Source organism: Colossoma macropomum, unplaced genomic scaffold (assembly GCF_904425465.1).
Source record: "Colossoma macropomum unplaced genomic scaffold, Colossoma_macropomum, whole genome shotgun sequence".
Taxonomy (NCBI): domain Eukaryota; kingdom Metazoa; phylum Chordata; class Actinopteri; order Characiformes; family Serrasalmidae; genus Colossoma; species Colossoma macropomum.
In genome coordinates, this window is record NW_023494788.1 from 9,829,036 (window position 1) to 9,850,580 (window position 21,545).

At 40.1% G+C, this 21,545-nt stretch overlaps 1 protein-coding gene across 1 annotated transcript in view; it reads left to right on the forward strand.

The window, feature by feature from the left end:
- The window catches only part of magi2b (membrane associated guanylate kinase, WW and PDZ domain containing 2b), a 165,741-nt gene that overhangs the window by 126,619 nt on the left and 17,577 nt on the right, over window positions 1-21,545 (forward strand). The window contains 5 exon segments of the mRNA XM_036568297.1: window positions 4,256-4,287; window positions 13,533-13,710; window positions 16,870-16,905; window positions 19,588-19,679; window positions 20,245-20,440. Coding sequence (XP_036424190.1) covers window positions 4,256-4,287; window positions 13,533-13,710; window positions 16,870-16,905; window positions 19,588-19,679; window positions 20,245-20,440 — 534 coding nt within the window.

Sequence of the window (21,545 nt, forward strand, 5' to 3'; positions counted from 1 at the left end):
TTGCTGAGTGTAATACATTTGAAAAAAGAAGATTAACTATTAAGGCCCATTCTTGTGTTTACTGTTACCTCTTGTTTTCGAGTGTCTCCTTACCCCTTGGAACTGAGTTACAGGGTATTAGTGGTTGAAGTCTACCCCTATGAAATGGGACCCTCAAATAAAGATGAACATTATTTCATTAACAGGCTACTAGCGGTGCTCTGTAGATGACCCTGCCAGTCTGCAGTGACGGCAGAGGAGAGTAAAGTTCAGCTTCTCGCTGCTGGGCTTTAGTTGCATTTAGGGAATCATATGCCTTCAAAGGGGGAGGGGATTATTTGCTATCACCCACCCCCCAATTCTTCGGTGATATGAAGCCGAGGTCAGCTATTCGCCAGCTTCTTGATTGAGTGTTCTCATTACACCTTAAATGGAGCGGCAGTTACATTCTGGCGCTTCAGCCGTCAGAACTGCTGGACAATTTAAGGTGGAACAGGAAATTTAGCTAGCTAGCCACTGACACATTAGCATGCTATTAGTGATTTTTTATGCTTTTATGAAGAAAACGATCATAATACATTGAAACAACATTAAACTAAGATAAGACAATGGCTATCGTAAATTTTTAATGGAGAAAAGTCTCACATTTGTGGGTTTCTTTGGTCGCTTGCACAGCCTTCTTGCTGGTTTTCTTTTTTTTCTCGTTTGGAGTGTAACTCTGAAAAACCTCTGCTTGGAGGACCATGTAGCCCTAACACTTCGCCCTACCCCTCAGTCCCAATGAGAATCGGGACACCCTACCCCTAGGCATGAATGCTAAGGGCTAAGTGGTAGTGACAAGGGGTAAAATGGGATTGGGCCAAAATGTGCTGTAATTTTTGCACAGGCCACATTTTATGTTTTGTTTTTTTCCCCCAATATGTTCAGCAAATAAACAGTGATTTTTGCATTAAAATGTGCAGAACTGTGTTCTCTGAAGAGGATGTATATCTTATTTTCTAATATGTAATGTTGCATATGACCGTATGTTGCATATTGGCTTCTCCTCTGTATGTACTCTGTGGGGTCACGTTTTAGGACAAAAGTTTCCACACAGTTCTGCTTGTCCTCGCATGAACTCGGGTCTGCTCTAAATAAAAAACAGCCTGGACTCTCAGTGCCACTGAACTGGCGTATGCCCTCTCCTTGGGGGAGGAGAGAGGACATTTCAGCCACGAGAGTTTTCATTTCTCTTTCCTGCATCACACATAACTGCCCAAACTCATCAGACGCATTTGCTCACCTGAGGTGAACGAGACCCGCCCGCTTTGCCTCTGTTTATTTAATCCTTAGAAGCCACAGTTATTGTGGCCGATAGCAAAAGCATATTGTAATTAAATATTATGTTGTAGCTTGTTGAAACAAGCGGGGACGTTCTATTGAAAGTGCAGGTTCTGTACTTTCAAACCAAACTACATTTCTGTTTGTAAGGAGGAGATACTTTTAGAGCATGAACAGCATTTTAAAGACATTATATACATGTTTCTGAATGAGTTCTCAAATATTTGTCCTCAGAATCACCTTTAAAAACAATCACATTTGAAGGATTTTTGGTTTTCTGTGCGATGGAACAGATATTCCATTTTAATCAATAGTTCAGTATCTAATGTCCAACAAAACGCACACTTACAAACTGTCATTTATAACTTATGTGCAAGGGAGGCCAAAACTCCATGTTTAGTCTAATCACTCCCATTGTATGTAGTGTTGGAAACTAAATTTAAAATAGTAATTCACTATGTGATGACCCTCCTGTTGTGGTAGTTGCAGAGCAGCTCTTGCACTGTACTAACTGTGAGACCTTTCTCTGATGCCACCGTAAAAACTTGCAATGGTGATGTTGTGAGTCGAGGCACTGTGGTCTGGATGGCGGTACTCTGATGAGGATCACTAAACTTACATTTACAATGATTCATAGCAGGGTATAGCAACCTCACAAATTTTGCACTGACCATTTTTCTTATCATCTGATAATTTAAGCTGCTCCCACATGTGATTTCTGAGGCATCACAGATTTTTTGGCTTCAGTAGCTACTTGGAAAGCGGAGCTGTTTGCTGAGCTATGAGACGAGGTGACATGGCATGATTTTATGATGCATCCAACAAAACCAGCTATAGTTTATTCATTTTTAACAATATCCTTATGAAACGTTTCATTCCAAAATGCTAAATATCTCTTTGTAACACTTTTGTATATAATAAAGAATAATGGAGTTTTTGAAAAGAATAACAACTGATGAAAAATGTATTTTTATTTCTCTGATAAAGGCGGTATTAATTATAATATAAAACTGATATTTCTTGTATGTGTAATGGTCACATCCAGCAGCGTATATCACGATAAAAGAAAAATTCTTAAAAGTGGTCTGTAATGCGTTTTGGGAACTCCCAAAAACTCCTCATATATTAACAATAACTGTCCTATCTAAAGGCTGCTTATCCTCCTGGGTCGCTGGAGCCTTTTGCAGCAGTCATTGGGCAGAAGGCAGGAAACACCCTGGACAGGTCGCCAGTCCATCAAAGGGGAGACACACAGACCTTTACACACACACACTTAGGGGCAGTTTAGTATGTTCAGTACACCTGACTGCATGTCTTTGGACTGTGGGAGGAAACCCACACAGACATGGGGAGAACATGCAAACTCCGCACAGAAAAGACTCTGGTCACCTGGCCGGGGAACCGAACCCAGGCCCTTTATGCTGTGAACCGACAATACAAATAACAAATATATTATCATTAAAGTTGCAGGTTTTATGGTTTAAAAAATAATCAAAGGGTATCTGATTTATTAGGCCAGCCCTCAATATTTTATTGTGATTTGAATTTGATGAAAAATGATTGTTGTAGGTACAACGGAAGACAACAAATCAGAAGTACAGACTTGATCCTATCTGTACAGAATGTACATTGAATGGAACAGTTCTTAAAAGTTCCTGTAACGTCTTAAAATCAGTATTGAAAACTTGTCAAATGTGAAATGTCAAATTCATTATTTTTTTTTTATTTGCTGTTAGAGGTATTATATTTAGGGACGTCCAACTCGGGGATATTTTAATGCATCGGGTATCTGCTAAAATAAACTTGATCCAGCTCCGATCTTTTGTTGTGTTCTTGTGCTGTTTTGTCTTGTTCTTGTGCTGTTTTGTCTTGTTCTTGTGCTGTTTTGAGGCGCCATAAACAGATGTTATTCACAATCTGCAGTGGTGAGGAGCACTTACACTGTTGAACTGTTTTAAAGAGGAAGCTTAAAAGATAAAATCTGCAGCTCTAGTGTTTCCGCTCTGTTTAAACTAGCCGCCTATCTTCCTAACGTGGCTAACCGGGCTAGAGAGAGTTTTCTGCCATTACTAATTAAATTGTGAGATGATGCCTAAAAAACAGAGTCATCTTTTATACTAAACTAATCCAGAATTGTCCGCCTATCTGAATATCCAGGACTAGAGGACAGCAGAACTAACTGTCAAACACACTGAAAAGACCAAGTAAGAATCATGCAGTCTTAAAGTAAATGTGCCAATAGATTTGAATAAAGTAAATATTTAATACATGCCATATTTGAGAGTGTGCATTGTTTTGCGGTTGGTGTTATTTTTATTATGCTGAAATCTTAAAAGGGTATTAAAAATTGGATTTTTAAAACTTTGCAGCAACCTGTGTAACTGTGACATATTTTATCTGGTGTTTCTTATGCAATTATGCAAATACATTTGAATAGCATAGCAAAATAAGAGTCATGACTCTAAACCTCAAAGGATTAATCATACAGCGCACATCTAATTTTGCCTGGTTTTGCTTTATTTGTTTTTGATTGTGTTGCATCAATTTGCACTGATTTGCTGTGTACCTACAGTACTGTAGACTGTCCTGAACTCTCAGTACAGCATGTAAGACTCTGTAAATCTCTGTATTAATTATAATCCTGAGCCCTGCCTGAAGCTAATGATGTAATTATCTTGCAAATAAACGCAACAAAACTCCACTCATTTGAGTGCAGGCCACATTCAAAAAAATAAAAAGGAGAGAAGATGGATGGTGAATGTTGTGTGGCTGTTATGAAACCGCATTACCGTCCTCCTTTGTGGAGAAGCACGGCCCAGTTGTAGTCAGGAAGGGACTGACAGTTCAGCACTGGATTGTGATTTAATCCCTCTCTCTTTCTCTCTCTTTCTCCATTGTTTTTGTCTTTGTTTTTCTCTCTTTCTTCTCTTTCTCGCTCTCTTTATCTCTTTGTTAGGACACTTCGCTCACTGGGATGGCGCCAAACAGGTAAATATTTGCTTGCTGTGTTACTCTCTGTAAAGTCTGATGTGTGATGTGTTCAGCTACTGTGAATAAGTCAGCGCTGTTTGACTTACCGCTGTAGAAAAGCTTGTATTTTCTTCGCACTTGACATGGCTGTGTTCACGCTGCATGTAAACGGCCCAAATCTTATTCTTCGTATTTGACACGTGACGTGATTAGTTTCTTGTGTGACAGTGTAAACAGTAAAAAACACCCTGAATAGGACAGTTTCAACTCTAATTTGGCCCTATTTCACGTTACTAGAACCTATACGTATCTGATATGTGGATATTAGGGATGTGCATCTGTACCCGAGCACTCAGTTAACTCTTCTGGGTGCCAGTATTTCAATATTGAAATCACTATTTGGATATTTCATCAAAGGAAGATGAAGAAAATATTCAGCAACATTATACAGCTGATTTTATCTTTAACTGAACTGTAAAACATGAAAGTTTAGTTCGTATTTGTGAGTAGATCTTATGTTACACTTTGAACTGCGAGTGCCTGAACGTGAGCGCACTGCCAGGGATGCGTTGTTAAGGACGTGACTCAGAAGGCAGAGATGGATAGACTCGGCTGATGTTAATGTAAGGTCCAGAAACAGTTCAACTATATTTCTCTGGCAAACTGACAAGTTGGCACATCGTCCACTGAAGAGGAAAAAAACTCCCATAGAAGACACGGTAGTTTCAGCTGATTAGCTCTGAGGAGTCTCCGTTGTCTTACTACCTACCTATGTCCCTCGGCTATTTTTGAATAATAAAACGTGTTTTGATATGCTTTCCTGTGCGTGATGCTAAATTTTGGTGCAGTACGAGTGCTGTCACCTAAAAGGTAAAGCACAGCTCTGCATTAGTTGCAGCTGAAATTTATTTTTTTCATTTTTGGCTTTGTCTTTTTTCTCTTAATTCTCTGTAGGTAACCAGATATCCATTCAGGAACTCAAATGCAGATACTTGAATATCAAAATTAGTTGGCGTGCACATCCCCAGCAGCAATGCAACCTCAGTCTGAATAGTCAGATTAGAATTCATGCAACTTTTATGTCAATTCAACTCAATTTTCATCACACTGTTGTACATGCAACAAGAATAAAAACCTTCACAGGCTGGCAAAACAGATACTGAATGTTGTCTGAATTTCTACAAAGCTGAAGTTGGCTTCTTATTTGGCAGCTTTAATTAGAATTTTCAGTTTCACCTTAAATGGAGCATCAGTACATTGTGGCACATGTACAGGCACATAAATGTAACTGCTGCACCATTCAAGGTGGAATGGAAAATTCGTTGAATTTCGATAGTGATTGGTCTCATACATACCATCAGACACTGTGGGAATTTGCCAAATAATATAGTCAACCATGCTATTAGTACCAACTTGTCCACAGCTTGTTTTACACAAGGCTCCGACTGTTGTGTCGTGTGATGCAGAAGACTGAGTAAGGGAGCTTCTCAGGTGGCAAAAGCACAGTAGTCGCTGTGCTGTCCATGTTAGAGTAAGGCTAATCCCAGAAGTCTTTTGTTTCTGCTGCCTCGAAAACAAATGGACTATTTGAATGTTACAGACTAGACAGTGGGCGGTGATTGAGAGTCTGCTGCATTTGGTTTTCATTTGAGATGTGACTGAAACATGCCTGACACAGCCATTCAGCTAAAGCAGGGGTCGCAACCCAAATGTTAAAAAGGGCCATTTTGTCCTTTCAACAAAAATCTAACCACCTTGAGAGCCACAACATCTTATGTTCATTTTACCATGTTGGCTGTAATTATGTCTCAGTATGTGCTGATGTGCTAGTATAGACTAAAAAATATAATATAAACAAAAACTCAGACTTACTTAGCTCTGCTTTAAGCTTTAGCTCAGCTATAGCTGCTTTTCTCTCATCTCCAGCAGGAAACTTTTCCTCAAAAGTAGAATAGTTTCTTGTAAAATGTCTCTCAACGTTTCACTTTTTGCGAGGCTGAAGTCGCTTGTTCTAATTTTCCCATTCCATTTTCCTTAAGTGGTGCCTGAGGTACCAGAATGAAACTTCTGCACCATTTAAGGTGGAACGGGAAAATTCGAACACAAAGCTGAAGTCAGTCTAGTTGCAGATTAAATGTATCAGGAAACCAGTTGAACTGCTTATAAATACAAATAAGTCCAATCGTCTCCAAATTTTCGATGGCGATGTTCGCCTTAAATCTTTCTCTTTGCCTTTTTGTTAGCTATCAGCGAGGCAAGACTGTTGTCTACGTTGCTATGGTGACCAGCAGTCTGCTCGCCAACCTTCAGGGTCAAAAGTTGGTGAATTAGAAGTTATAGGGTACATTACCTCCAGTGTTTAAGACCATTTATTCCTAAAACTGTGTTGAACAATCAGCAGAGCTTTATTTTACTGCAAAGGAGGATAATTTTATTTTTATCTAAAAATCTAATTCTGCTGTGGAGCCACAACAGGGCAGTAGAAGAGCCGCATGTGGTCCCGGAGCCACATGTTGCTGACGCCTGGGCTAAAGAGAATAACGTTAGCATGGTTTGCACTGTTTGTCTGTTTCATTGTCTGTATTTTTTGTGGCAAATGAATCTTAAGGAAAGATAGAGCACAGCTGTGTTTGTTGGATGAGCATGCTGATTAGATCTGTATTGTTTTGCACATGTGGGTCGGTTATTGACGGACGACTAATGTCAGATATAGGTCACGTTACAAAGATTATGTGAACAACCAAAAATATCGGATTTGGAAAATAAATCGGATTTGGGCTACTTGAACCTCCAGTCTGAACATAGCCATTATTTCAGAAAACAAAGTCCTATTAAAAAGCTAAAAAACCCATCCAAATTCCAGTCATGGATATTAAGGAAAGATATCATTGGGAGTCTTATAATGGCAGTGGAATATGAATACAGATATTACGCCTTTCTTTCCCTATCTGCACTGACAGTGCTGGAAGATCTGACGGCCTCATGGGGTAAAGGATCAAATCGCATCTTTGTGTAGCATAATAGGATTTGGCTTCCAGTAGAGGTTGCCCTTAAATACTGATCTGGGACCAGCTCTCCCTCCTGCAGCCTGATCCAGGGTTTGTTCCAGGAGACGGCTCAGAGCTGAGTTTGAATCTGTAGTAAGCAGGCGATTTCTGCCTGCACCACTGGCCCAACTGGTTACTTCCATCCTGTATCGTCTGCTTTACTGGGTGTCGAAAAATCTGAAAGGAAATTGAATGGGGTGACAGACGCATTAATGCCGTCGCCACGGGTGGCCTGCCCAATCAGTATGCTTTCCATGTTACTGCATTAGCAAACAAAGCCCTGTAACTGATGGCGAGGTGTGTGTGTGAGCGTGCGCGTAAAGGCAGAATGTGTTTGTCATGAAGAGAAATTATTCCGATTCCAACGATTATGCAGATGATTCTCAATTGATATTCCTCTACCTCTGTCCCTGAGATCTCCCTTTTTCATCATGCTGTCATAGGAAGTGAATTGCTCTGCCAGACCATGAACAAGCTTTCCCAGCCTTGCCTCTCAGCTGAATCTAAAACGCCACAGCTGTCTTATTGTGATTTTCGGCCCCCCCTCGCTCCTGAGTGTGGATTATGGTGTAGTATATTCCAGTGTTTTATCATTGCTGAAATGTGACCCTGAGCCTTCCAGCACTTTATTCCCAAGAGAGCTTTGTAAGATTTTTTCCAAGAAGAATCAAGAGTTTTTTTTTACAGTGTTATGTTATATAAGGACGTATGAGGTGTGTATAGTGTGTAGTATACTGTGGGTTCATCTCGTGTCTTTAATTTGCCTTTCCTTCCTTTAGTCTAGATGTGAGGATGGAGGAATCGACGGCAAATGTATTTAAGAAATGAGACGTATCACACTCTGTCATCATTTTCATCACCTGTTTCACCTGTTTCATAACTACCTATATTGACACTTCTATTTTATTATCAACTGACTTTTCACATAGGCGTGTTTATTGAATTTCAATCTCATCAACAATTTAATTAACTTTGATTAACCTTTTGCAGTACCATCCCATTACTTCTAATCATCTGGTAACTACACCAGCCAAGAGGAGGTGGGAAAAATGTATCGCAGGCCTATGTTGCACATGAACAAGTGAGATATTGAAGCAGGATGTATGAGCATGTGTTTTATTCGCAAAGCAAAACACACTCAAGACAAAATGAAAATAATATAAGAAATATATTGATAATATTTATCTACACACCAATCAGGCATAACATTATGATCCTTGTTTCTATGCTCATTGTCCATTTTATCAGCTCCACTTTACTATATAGGTGCACTTTGTAGTTCTACAATTACAGACTGTAGTCCATCTGTTTCTCTGCATACTTTGTTAGCCCCCTTTTAACCTGTTCTTCAGTGGTCAGGCCCCCCATGGACCCTCACAGAGCAGGTACTATTTTGATGGTGGATCATTCTCAGCACTGCAGTAACACTGATGTGGTGGTGGTGTGTTGGTGTGTGTTGTGCTGGTACGAGTAGATCAGACACAGCAGTGCTGCTGGAGTTTTTAAACACTGTGTCCACTCACTGTCCACTCTATTAGACACTCCTACCTTGTCAGTCCACCTTGTAGATGTAAAGCCAGAGATGACAGCTCATCTGCTGCTGCACAGTTTGTGTTGGTCATCCTCTAGTCCTTCATCAGTGGTCACAGGACGCTGCCCACAGGACGCTGTTGGCTGGATATTTTTGGTTGGTGGACTATTCTCAGTCCAGCAGTGACACTGAGGTGTTTGAAAACTCCAGCAGCACTGCTGTGTCTGATCCACTCGTACCAGCGCAACACACACTAACACACCTCCACCATATCAGTGTTGTAGAACTACAAAGTGCACCTATATAGTAAGTGGAGCTGATAAAATGGACAATGAGCGTAAAAACAAGGAGGTGGTCATAATGTTATGCCTGGTTGGTCCTGATGGCCCTGAATCTTCTACCAGAGGGGAGTGGCTGAAAGAGGTGATGTCCAGGATGAGAGGGGTCAGATGTAATTTTACCGTGCTTCATCACGCTGCTGTTGTAAAATCAGCAATAATAGAAAAAGGGGTGGGGCCATACTAGGGAAAACATAAGAACATGCAAATAAGACTTCCACATAGGATGCACACATGTTTCCTTGACCTGGAGCCTCCTCTCTGCTCACTACTCAATTACTCTAAGCTGAAACGTCCTTAAAGATGGATTTCCATTGATTTCCAAGCTGGAGGATATTGGAGCGAGGAATCGAGGAGACATCAATTAGAGTAATGAGATGAACCTTACATCTCCAAAAGTACTCAGACACCCTTCTCATTGTAAATTCAGCTACTTTCAAGTCTGAGGCTCTTACCAAAAGGATACTTCATCATTAGTAATGTGATATATGGATCATTCCGTTGAATTAATTCGAAGTCGGAGTTGAAAATACTCTTTTAACTGACTAAAATCATTTTGCTAACCTAAGTTACACTAACCTTAATTATGTTTATTTATTTAAAAGAAAAATCGCTACCAATACAAAAACAATGGCTCAGAAGTTTTACCAGCTGTTTCGGTAGTGACTGTTTCGGTAGTGACAACGTTAGCTAATTTTAAGCCTAACTCGCTAAAAATGCTAGCCAGTAAATTACTTATAGGCACAGCTTTGAACAGTTCTACACACATAACAAGTTTATTTAATTGAAGAAAAATCTGTGTTTCAGTAGTGACAGTTCTGAATGGTACTGGTACACACTTTTCAGACTTTGGTGCACATTCACTTCAAAACAATGGGATCTAACTGCTCACCAAGTGACCATGAGGGACAGGGATGCAGTCTCATTTCCTGCTCGAGTTCAGTCTGCTGTTGACATCACGTCACATTGCAGTACACTGCCCACGCTGTTATATTAGCGTTGCATCATGTGGACACGTAGCATTTCTGAGGAAGTGCATACCCAACTCTCCAAACAGCCGCAGAATATGTGAGGTAGACATCCTGCACAGTGGTGTACGTAGTTAAAATGAAGCATAGGACAGCTTTAAAGCAGGTTTACTGCAGACACAGGTGTCAGAATCTCTGCACACAGCCGTGTAATCTCCATAGAAAAGCATTTTCAGTTGAGCGGAACACTGACGCAGCCAAAGCACAATGCCAAGTGTTGACTAGAGGGTTGTAAAGCTCTTTGCCGTTAGACTGTGGAGCAGTGAAATTGCGTTCTTTGGACTGATGGAGTACCATCAAACACCTTCAGGATGCTCTCATGGCTGAATGGATTCAAATCCCAGCAGCATCATTCTAACGTCTAGTGTAAAGCCTTCCCAGAAGAGTAGAGACTACTGTTCCTGCAGAAAAGAGAGACAAACTGCGTTTTAAAAATATAATAATAATTATAATTATATTAATAATTAAAAAAAATTAATATAGCACATTTCATACATTGAAATGCAGCTCAGAGTGCTTTAGAAATGTTAGAATGATAAGGATGAGTAAAATAAGGCATCCTGCTTCAGCAAAACATTAAAAAGATTTAAAATTAATAAATAGTTGAAATGATAAAACAGTTGCATAAAGAAACTATTGAAAGATAAAGCATATATAAAATAGAGAACAGCTAAATTCAAAAATGGTCTTAAGCTGCTTTCTAATTCAGTTCAGACAACATAGCCACAAATCAGCTTTACAGAAAATCCAGGTCCAAGTACCAAATGAACAAGCCAAGGGTGACAGTGCAGAGAAAACCCCAAAGAGCAGGACTCTTCAAACTCTGCTAACTGAGGATGCTGGTATTAAAACTCTTATCTTTTGAAAGTGTTGATGAACAGGTGTCTGGATACTTTGGAACATAGCATACTGTGCAAACGACAGAGAGCCCCCTTTATTTATTTATATGGTCTATATATATATATATAGGAAGAATGCAAAAAACATATATAACAGAAAGTTACACAGAAGCCTCAACCATTCTATCAGTTTTTAGTACTTAGTGTGTTTCACTCTTTGCCTTTATAACAGCTTCCGTTTTTTTCAGGAGACTTCAGTTTTTAAAGAAATCTGCATGAAGATTTTTTCACACCTCTAAAGTTCAGTCTTAGAAGTTTTCTTTTCTAATGATCAAACTCTGGGGTGGTCAGCCCTTTGTTCAGAGAACACCAGCTGCTTTGTTTGATTTGCAAATGTTCTACTTTTTTGTCTGTTTTCTTTTCTCAGTAAGGGCGTCTTTGCAGCTCCACATCCTTCCAGACTCATAGCGTTCAGCTGTCTTCTCACAGTGGAAGGATGGACAGAAACACCTGTGGATTGTTTCAGATCTGAAGCAAGAGTGGAGCTTGATTTTCTCCTCTGTCTCACAGATTAAAGCTTTAAGCGCTGTTTATCTGGAGGGGACAGTTTTGGTGGTCTAGCAGGTCTTCCACAGTTGTTAGGAGTCTCATTTTCTCTGTATCTTTTAATCATTTTGCAGTTGTTTTGGAAACTTTTTTCCATGTACTTTCTTCTTTCTTATGAAAGTGGATTATCTTGTATCCAACCTCCTCAGAGATATCTCCTGAAAAATGAATGAACTTGTCTTTCATGGCTGTGTTGACTGGAAATTAAACTAACGAAGGGGGATCTCTGACTTTTGCACAGCACTGTAAAAAGCTGCTTTCTGTAGAACTCCACCTTCATTCAGTGCGAGTAGCATTAGCAGAGCAATAGAAATGGAATGAAGAGCTAACAGGTACTGGGATTCGTGCTGCCTGAGGCGTCTGACTGAAGCACTGGTGATCTCCTGCCACACTTCACACACACTCTCTCTCAGCGCTCAATCCGTCTCCCGCAGGGAGAGCCAGGTCTCTCCGCTCCACCAACATCCTTAATGGAGAGCGAGGGAATAATGAACAGGTTCACTTTTACCATGCACTTCACCAGCTCATTCGTCATTACACTTACTCGAACGCACTCACTCACTCTCCCTTGCGCTCTCTCACTCACTCTCACTCTCTCACATACGTGTATATATTTTGTATTTTGACATTTTTACCAGCATGAAAAACAGAAAAGCGTTCTTTTTAAGTTCATGTTTCCCTGCTGTGAGTTCACTTCTGATGCAATAGCCTGTTAAGCCTTTAGCCTTTCTATGTAGCTCACAGCTACTGTGCACCGCATATAAATATTGGCATGTTGCTCAAATCTCTAATAACGTGCACTATAATGACACATGCTAAACTGTCTGCAGCCTCACAGGCTTCATTCTGTACTGTACAAAAGTCAGTGACTGCCCTTTATTTAATTTCCAGTCAAAACAGTCATGAAACAAAATCTATTTCTTTTTCAGGGGGTTGTTTCTGAAAACATTAGATATTAGATAATCCACTTGCCTAAGAAGGGCAAAGTCGAAGGAAAATAAGTGAAAACCTGAGAGTTTCCAAAACTGGATTTCAAAAAATTATTAAGGGATACAGAGAAAATGGGACTCTTAACAACCATACAAGACCTGGTAGACCACCAAACTGTCCCCCTCAGATAAACAGCACTTAAACCTTTCATCTTTGAGAGAGAGGAGAAAATCAAGCTCCACTCTTACTTCAGATCTAAAAACTCCACAGGTGTTTCTGTCCATCCTTCCACTGTGAGAAGACAACTCGGTTCTATGAGTCTGAAAGGATGTGTAGCTGTCAAGAAGCCTCAATGGAAAAAGAAAATAGACAAAAAAGAACATTCGCAAATCAAACAAAGAAGCTGCTGGTGTTTTCAGAACAATGGACTGACCAACTCAGAGTCCAGATTCAGTATAGAATGTCTTGGGTATAACTAGTATGGTAAGAAGCAGAAAATGCAAACAACCTGTAAGACTGAACTTTGGAGGTGTGGAAAAATGTCACTGCAGATTTCTTGGAAAAACTGAAAGTAAGTCTATCAAAAAGAATGGAAGCTGTATTGACGGCAAAGAGTGGACACAGTAAATAATGAATTTAGTGATATTATATTTAGTTATTGAAGACTTTGTCATTTTATGTAATTGTTTAGAATCACTTATAAATGTGTTTTTTTTTCCCGAAAAAAACATATATCACATTACTATATAGATAAATAAACATAACTGAAGAGGGTAAAGTAAGTAAAAATTAACAAGAATTGTTTTTTTTTTAGTCATTGGTAAGTTGGTTAGAAGAATGCATTTAGAAGAACACAGGTTTGGTTCTTGGCATCTCGCTGCACTCCAGTAGCGTGACCTACATAACTGGTCTTAACCAGTTTGTGCATGTGTGTGTGTTTACAGTGGGACCCCCAGGGAAGCCCCCAGACCAGCCTCTCAGCCCCTGGCTTATCGCACAGTGCCCCCCACCCTGGCCAGCCGCTCCACTGCACCTCAGCCTCCGACACAGAAGGAGTCCACCTTAGCAAGCCTGACCCTTACGACCTGTACGAGAAGTCCCGTGCCATTTATGAGAGCAGACGTAAGTCAGGAGGCCTTTCAGATTCTGTAGGAAACTGTCAAACAATATCATATTTCTGTTCATAAGCAGCAGATGAGAGATGTTATTATGATATCAGTCTGTTAAAAAATATTGTTGTTCTTTTGGGGAAAGTAAAATCTTTAATCTTTTTTGCAGTGTTTTAGTCTGTTTTGATATTGAATCTAACAGAAAAATTCAAAGGTGCAGAATCTGTGTGTTACATGGACGTGAGTGCAAGTCCTCTTTATTAAGATTTAAACAAACACTACAGCAGCTAGCAGAACAAACCAACAAGCAAGGGGAGAGCAAACCTCTGGACAGACCTGCAAGAACCAGGGAGTGCAAAGGCTAACAAAGAAACGGGAAAATACAGAACAACAATATAACCTAAAAACACGGAGGGAACAAACACATGCAAGAAATGAAGCCTGCCTCATGAAGCTGGTTAACTTAGACAGTGTTCCTGATTATGTTTAAGCTTCACAAAACCTTACAAATGCAGCTGTGGTTTACAACTGCGATTAACAGCTTTCTCTGTTAACCCAGGCTGTGTCTGATTGGTCCAAGAGCTGAGCTGAACCTGCCCTGAAGCAAGTTAGGCATGCAACATAAGTTGCCATGGTGATAAAGCTCGAAAATCCACCATCATGGACAGAAAAATCCAGGGTCACTTCAAACTAAGTTTAAAGTTAGCTGGCTAAGAAAGAAACCCATGAGTCTGTCATGACACAGACTTGGCGAGACTGACTAAGGACTAAAAGCTATTAGAGCTTTAATTGGGCCTGAAATTTTGGTCAGAACTCACAAACAGCCTGAGAATTTGCTGCCCGGGGCTGGACCCGAACCCAGAGAACCAAGTTTTGAGTTTGAACTAGATCCAAGCCTGACCTAAACCACAACCTCAAGCTTTGAATCCAAAACTGAACCAAGCCTGACAAAGTTCTGTCTGAAACTGACCAGAACTGGCCCAGCATTACCCAAAAACGCAGAATAAAACCTTGTATTTCTAATGATACTGATGGTTAAACTGCTACATAGTGACAGTAAGACTCATCATTATCACAGATAAAAAATCTAAAATTACAAACTCAATTCCAATTAATTTGAGATAAAAAAAACAGAATCATTTCATATTTTGTGTGTCCCATCACATGACAAACGCTGGCTTTTGAACTTCATGCTGACAGCAATCTGGACAGGCCTTTTCTTCTTTGGCTCAGGGAATACAACCTCCGTTATTTCCACAAACAATCTAAAATGTTGACTCATCAGCCCACAGTACACGTTTCTGCTGTCCATCAATCCATTTCAGATGAAGTCAAGCCCAGCGTATCTGGATGTTGTTGACATACGGCTTCTGCTGTGCATAGTGCAGTATTAACTCGCATTTGTGGATGCAGCAACGGACAATGGTTTAAATTCTACTTTCACAATTTATTCATCACACAATGCTTTTGAACAACATCCTAAAGTTCTTTAATCTGGATAAACTTTCCATGTTCTCACTCTGTGCTCTGCTGATATGGGAACATACTTCGCTGATTTATTTCACCCACTGTGGGCCTCACAACCTCAGTGCTGAGTTTCGTCAACAACACAAGCAGCATGCCAGATTAAAAACTTGTAATGAAACCATTAATTAAGGTAATGAAAGTAGGGAGGAAGAATAAAGAAAAGAGAAAAACTAAAGCTGGGAGAAATACAAGGTAAACTCCGTAAGTGGGAGGCAGACTGTGAGAACCCAAACATGAAATTTAAATCCAAACTGAGCTTGACACACACAAGTTAAAATCAGACAGCCAAGGGGAAAACAACAGAGCAAACTTAAAAACTTAAACCTAATGTTTATCATGCTAGGCCAAAGCACACTGATGCCACAGGCGGACCCTAAGAAGATGACGTGACTGAAATAAAATCAGACAGCTAAGATGAGGAAAAACAACACAGCAAACTTAAAAACCTTAACCGTCGTAGGCAAAAGCATACTGCCACAGCGAGCATGAAAAATGTTTTTGATCCATTTGTGTCTTACCTGTGATGAAGTATTGAATAACATTAGGTGTTTGCATTGACATTTTCACAAAACCAAATTCAGTCTTTGTAGTAAAAGAGCAACGTGACAACGTTTTTAATATTTGTTTGTGACTTTGGATGGGTAGAAAACAACAGACTTTTTTAAACACCCCCAGTTATTTATACTGCAACTTGAGCTTCAGATTTAAAGAATGGCGTGCTGATAACAAACTGAAGGCTTGAGGCAGTGGCAGATAGCAATGGGTGCTAAGCAGTGATTGGAAGATTGAGAAATAAAAACAATAATCAAAATTTCATTATCCAAAAAAATCGGCTTAATAAACATTCTTTCCTCATTTGATAGGGTAGGCCTGTGATCAGTCTGGGCAGGCCTGGGTGTGCCTGGGCTATGCCCTGTCTGCTACACAGAGGCTAGCTAGTTTGTGCTGGGGACCACTGATTAGGAAGGCGAGACTAGGACAGAGACTTGGGCAGAGAGAGAGTGAAAGAAAGACGTGTCGAGAGTGAACTCGGGAGTTATTATATTTCAACACTATAGCACAACGACAGTAACTGCTCAGGGTAAAGACGTGTAGGGGAGACTTTACAGCTTCCTACGTCCTTAAATCAGCTGAACTCAGGTACTCTGAGGTCAGTGTGACTGTGCGCTGACCTGTTTGCACCTCTCCCCTCTGAACGGAACGCAAGCGTGATTGCAGCGCATGTTTTTCTCCAAGGACACTTCTGCATCACACTGCCGTGCTCTCCACTTTCACGGTTCGTCTGGTTACACAACTGAAAATGTAAGCTCTGTTTGTTTTCCGTATTTGAGCAGCAGCAATAACCAATGCCCAAAAGGCTTCTAGCTGATTTCATTAGCTCGAACCGGTTGCTGCACCGACAGAAGCCTGGCCTCCCATATGTCCAGATTTCAGCTGCGATAGGCAGAGGTCATTACAGCACACATTCATCTTGGTGCACAGAAGTAATTCCGTTCACATTATGCAAGCGAGAGGAGTTCGCACGCACGTCTTACTGTAATTCCATGTGAATGAATACCAATCTAAGCCATTCATTCTCATAAAAATCACCATTTAGTGGCATAAAGCCTCGCTGATTACGATCTCCTCATTATTTTCCATCCAGAGCCTGGGCCCCCACGAACGCTGACTGACTCCACAGGCAAGTAGATTATCCTGCAGTTTGTTTTCCATGTTATGATGCATATATCACGCTGTTCCATATCGAGTAGTTAATGCATTTGTCTATGGTGAATTCCCAGTGGATAGCAGGTCTATATTTAACTCCATATGTACCAGCCTGGCTCTGCTTTGTACTACATCATAAGGTTCAGCACTGCAGTGTATATGATACTAGATGACCTACATATGTGCACAGAGCAGAAGTTCTTTAACGACTGTTGAATCCATGAGGATTTTGTTTATGTAGAATGGCTTGGTTATTCCCAGTTAATGGCAATTTCCTTGTTCCCAAGTGAAAAATGTTAGTTTGATTTTTATGGGCCATAGTCTGAATGCAGCATGAGAATGGTTGTTGTTTATAGGACAGGTTGACCAGATGTTTTATGAGCCACTAGACTGAATTGTCTCACAGCAGGTGCAAATGTTGGTGTACTCTAAATGAATTGCCACGTTATTCTCCTTATTATTGCTGTGATCCTGTCGTTTTCTGTTGAGTGAGAGTGTGAAGATGAGTGTGAGTACGTCATTTTATTTTAAAACCTCTGTTTCAAGCGTGCTAATGTACAGTACCAGTCTACTGAAACTGAAATTCAGGACACACTGGGTCAAAAAATAAAACAAAAAGAAAAGTTTTTTTATGTTTGTTTGTTTTTTTTGCACTTTTTTGCACATCATCATACAATCAATAACATAAAAATAGGTTAATAAGGAAAAGCATTGTCATTATTTATACCGCCATAGTCCTTTCAATTGGATAAAACTGAGCTGACAATAAATAAAAACCTAAACTGAACATAGCGTAGCTGTTTGAAAATTATTAATGTGTGCATAATAAGTCTACAAAATGCAACATCCTTAACAACAGGGAATGGTTGGTCATCTAATTATTCTGATACTTAATCTAACATGTAAGGACTTCTCTTCAAGTCCTAACTAACAGAAGAGCTTGCTTAGCTATGTCTACCTACATACAGGGAAAAGTAATTCCTGAGAGGCCCATTTTATACTGGACATTTCATGAATTTAAACCTTATTTTTCCATCCAAAAGTTAACAATGAAACAAGAATAGTGCTTTAATGCTTGCAGAGTTTAAATCCAAGCATGTTTCTATTGAATAAAAGGCCCTAAGAGTTCCTCTCTGGATTTCAAATAGTATCAAACCTATAGTGGAGATGTTTCTGGGACTGTTTTATACCCTATTTGATACTCAGTATGAACAGTTTTCAAATCACTCATCTAATGAAATGATTCCACATTGCCAGCATTTCCACTGCTGATCTGCTGCTGCTCAAACTGTTTGAACACATCTGTGCTGATTGGCGCAGGAGAGCAAAGGAACCAAACGTTTTCAGTCACTGTTTGTAACTTTTATTTCTATTAAAATTGGTTGTTAGATTTTAACACGTCTCTTTAGTCCTATTTAACTGCACTTATTTTAGCCATTTTTGGTGGCCAGAATTTTAGTTCATCCCTAAAAAAAAGAGATATGGAATTATATTATTACCCAAAGCATCTTTTATTTTATCTTATATTTTAGATCATTCAAAGTAGCTCTTTTTGCCTTGAAGCAGATTTGCATACTCTTGACATTATCTCAAGCAGCTTCATGAGGAGCCACCTGGGATGCTTTCCAAGAGTACTGAAGAAGATAGACATATGCTGAGATTTTTTTGGCTGCTGAAAACTAGTAAACCACTTGATGGTGGGGGGCAGAATCATACAGAGGCACAAATAGTCTTGTTACATTTTCTATTACATGATTTCTCAATGCCTTTGTCATACTCATACAGCCATTCATAGATTTCTATTTTGTTTGTGTCCCAAACTGCAATTCTGATGAAAACACATGAAAACATTGTACTGTTACTCTGATTAAATCAAATGAGTAATAAGTTTCCACACTGATGGGGGTTGACTTCTAAATGTGTGTATATGCTCACAGAAACTATCACTGTGCATCCAATAATAAAAGCAGCATAGAGCTTATTTTATACATTGATGGATGGATGGATGGATGGATGGATAGTAGCAGCATGCAAAAAGCTCCAATTCCACATGCTGATCCACATTACTATAACTATTGTGGACATGCATGCTCACCAACTTCTCTGGGGGGGTTATTCTAAGGGTTACTGTACCTTTAAGACTGATAAAGGTTAGTGACCTCTGGCTCATTTAAATTGCCCTCATTCAAAAAGCAATCCTGGCTAAAACACTCATTATAGCTTAAGCATGAATGGACAGGGATAAACTGCTGTTGGCTGAGTAGGTGGATATGTAAATGTGTTGTTTTTTGTGATGTCACAAAAACTATTAGTCAAAATAGCTTTTCCAGCTTAATTTCCATATATGGACTGCAGGGGAGTCACCTGTACTTTTTGCAAACTTTAGCAGTGTTAATATTCTACCACTATCAATCCCTTTCATTTAAAATGAGGAAAATTCAGTGTTGAGTGATATCGGCCCTTTAATGAGTTAAATGGGGCAAAGACAAAGTTTCTGAATGTGTTGCCAGCAACGTCTTAAGTTAGATATTGTTAAGATTATGAAAAACACTCAGTAACATGTGTGCAAGCTTTTGACTGGTGCTGTAGGAACCACACACTACAGCGAAAGTGCATGGCCTGAGCTGATGTGTACTGAGCTCTGCTGCTTCCTCAGGTGTGGAGTACCAGGAGGTGGAGGTGCACCTGCTGAGGGAGAAGACGGGTTTCGGCTTCAGGATCCTGGGAGGGGACGAGGCGGTGCAGGCTGTGAGTCCGGAGGCCCGTGACAAGGCTCGTATGGGGCAACTGAGAAGCTCCCAACGATCGCTTCATCTCATTCCAGCTTGGGAATACAGAGAAAAGCAGACAGAGATGAGAAATATGATCTTTAATGGGCATTCCAAACAATAGCAGAACAATAGACGGCTGTTGGAAGCTACAGTGCTTCCCTTTCGTTTCTTTTGGCAAGACACAGCTTAGCGCCTTCTTGCATAATTCTTGCTTGTTATTGTGGGTAGAGCTACCCACTCGATTGCACCTTTTAAGCTAGCTGTGGCTAGCACTCCAGATAAAGCCTACTCAACCTCAAACAATTTAGTATTAAAACACTGTCTGGGGTATAAAAAACAAACTGCTGCTTTTCCATGCCATGTGCACTCTAAGGATCCGTCTCTAAGTGCAGATTTACCTTCTTCACTCTCACACTTACAAACCTTACACAGTGTTTCTGAATAATTCATAGTAGTTAGTATATAATAAGCCATAAGATTAATAACTGCATAATAAGTTTAGAGTTTAAGGGGTTAATATGAAGACTTATTCCCTGTCACAGATCGTCATTGGAGCGATAATCGAGAACAGCCCTGCAGAACGGGACGGGCGGCTGCGCCCAGGCGATGAGCTTGTGTCCGTGGACAGGATGCCTGTGGCAGGCCGACCACACCGCTACGTCATAGACCTCATGCACGCCGCCGCACGCAATGGCCAGGTCACCCTTACTGTGAGACGGAGGGTCCTGCCTCAGCCCAGTGAGTTCCACATAGTGTCAGACTGAAACAGACACTTAATCCTTACATACTCAATACACTTATTCCATATGTACAGTACTGTGTAAACGTCAGAGCCAACACTTCCAGTTTCCAGTGGCCATTAAGTAGAAGAAATTCATTATTCAGGAAATGTTTCTGAGGAGATTAGATGGTAGTTAATCTACTTGCATAAGGAGGGAGGAATTCTAAGGAAAATAACTGAAAAAATGAGTTTAAAAAATAATTAAGGGATGCAGAGAAAATGAGACTTCTAACAAGCACCTGCAAGACCTGGTAGACCATCAGAACTGTCACCATCAGATAAACACTAAGGCCCAATCCCATTTCTTATTTTTACCCCTAGCCTTTGTTTTCATGTGTCACCTTTCCCTTTAGAACTGAGTTACAAGGACTAGTGGCTGAAATCTTCCCCTATGAAATTGGACAACCCTCAAATAGAAGAACAAGAAGAGCATCACTTCATTAACAGGCTACTCGTGGTGCTCTGTAGGCGACCCTGCCAGTCTGCAGCGACAGCAGAGGAGGGTAAAGTTCAGCAACTTCACTGCTGGACTTTAGTTACAGTTAGGGAATCATATTATTTATCATCGCTCACTCCTGTTTCTTCAGTGATATGAAGCTGAAGTCAGCAATTCGCAGCTGCTTGTTCAAATATTCCCGTTCCACCTTAAATGAAGCAGTAGTTACTTTCTGCCGCTTCACTGAACTGACCACCCTAGAGTTCAGACCTTAGCATCACTGAATGTGTTTGGGATTTTTTGAATTGTGAGAAGCTGAAAGTGAAACCAACCTCTAAGACTGAACTTTGGAGGTGTGGAAAAATCTCCCTGCAGATTTCTTTGAGAAACCGAAAACAAGTCTACTGAAAAGAATGGAAGCTCTAATAAAGGCAAAGAGTGGACAAACCAAATAGTGACAAAAATGATACTCAGTTCAGACCTCTGTGTAATTTTCTGTTAAATATATGTTTTACTTTTTTCTGATGCTGAAAATGTAATAACTTAATATAAATTTAAGAGCTTAATAAATACTTAATAGCTGTCTTGACTGGAAGTTAGTAAGTCTCTGGCTCTTGTACAGTACT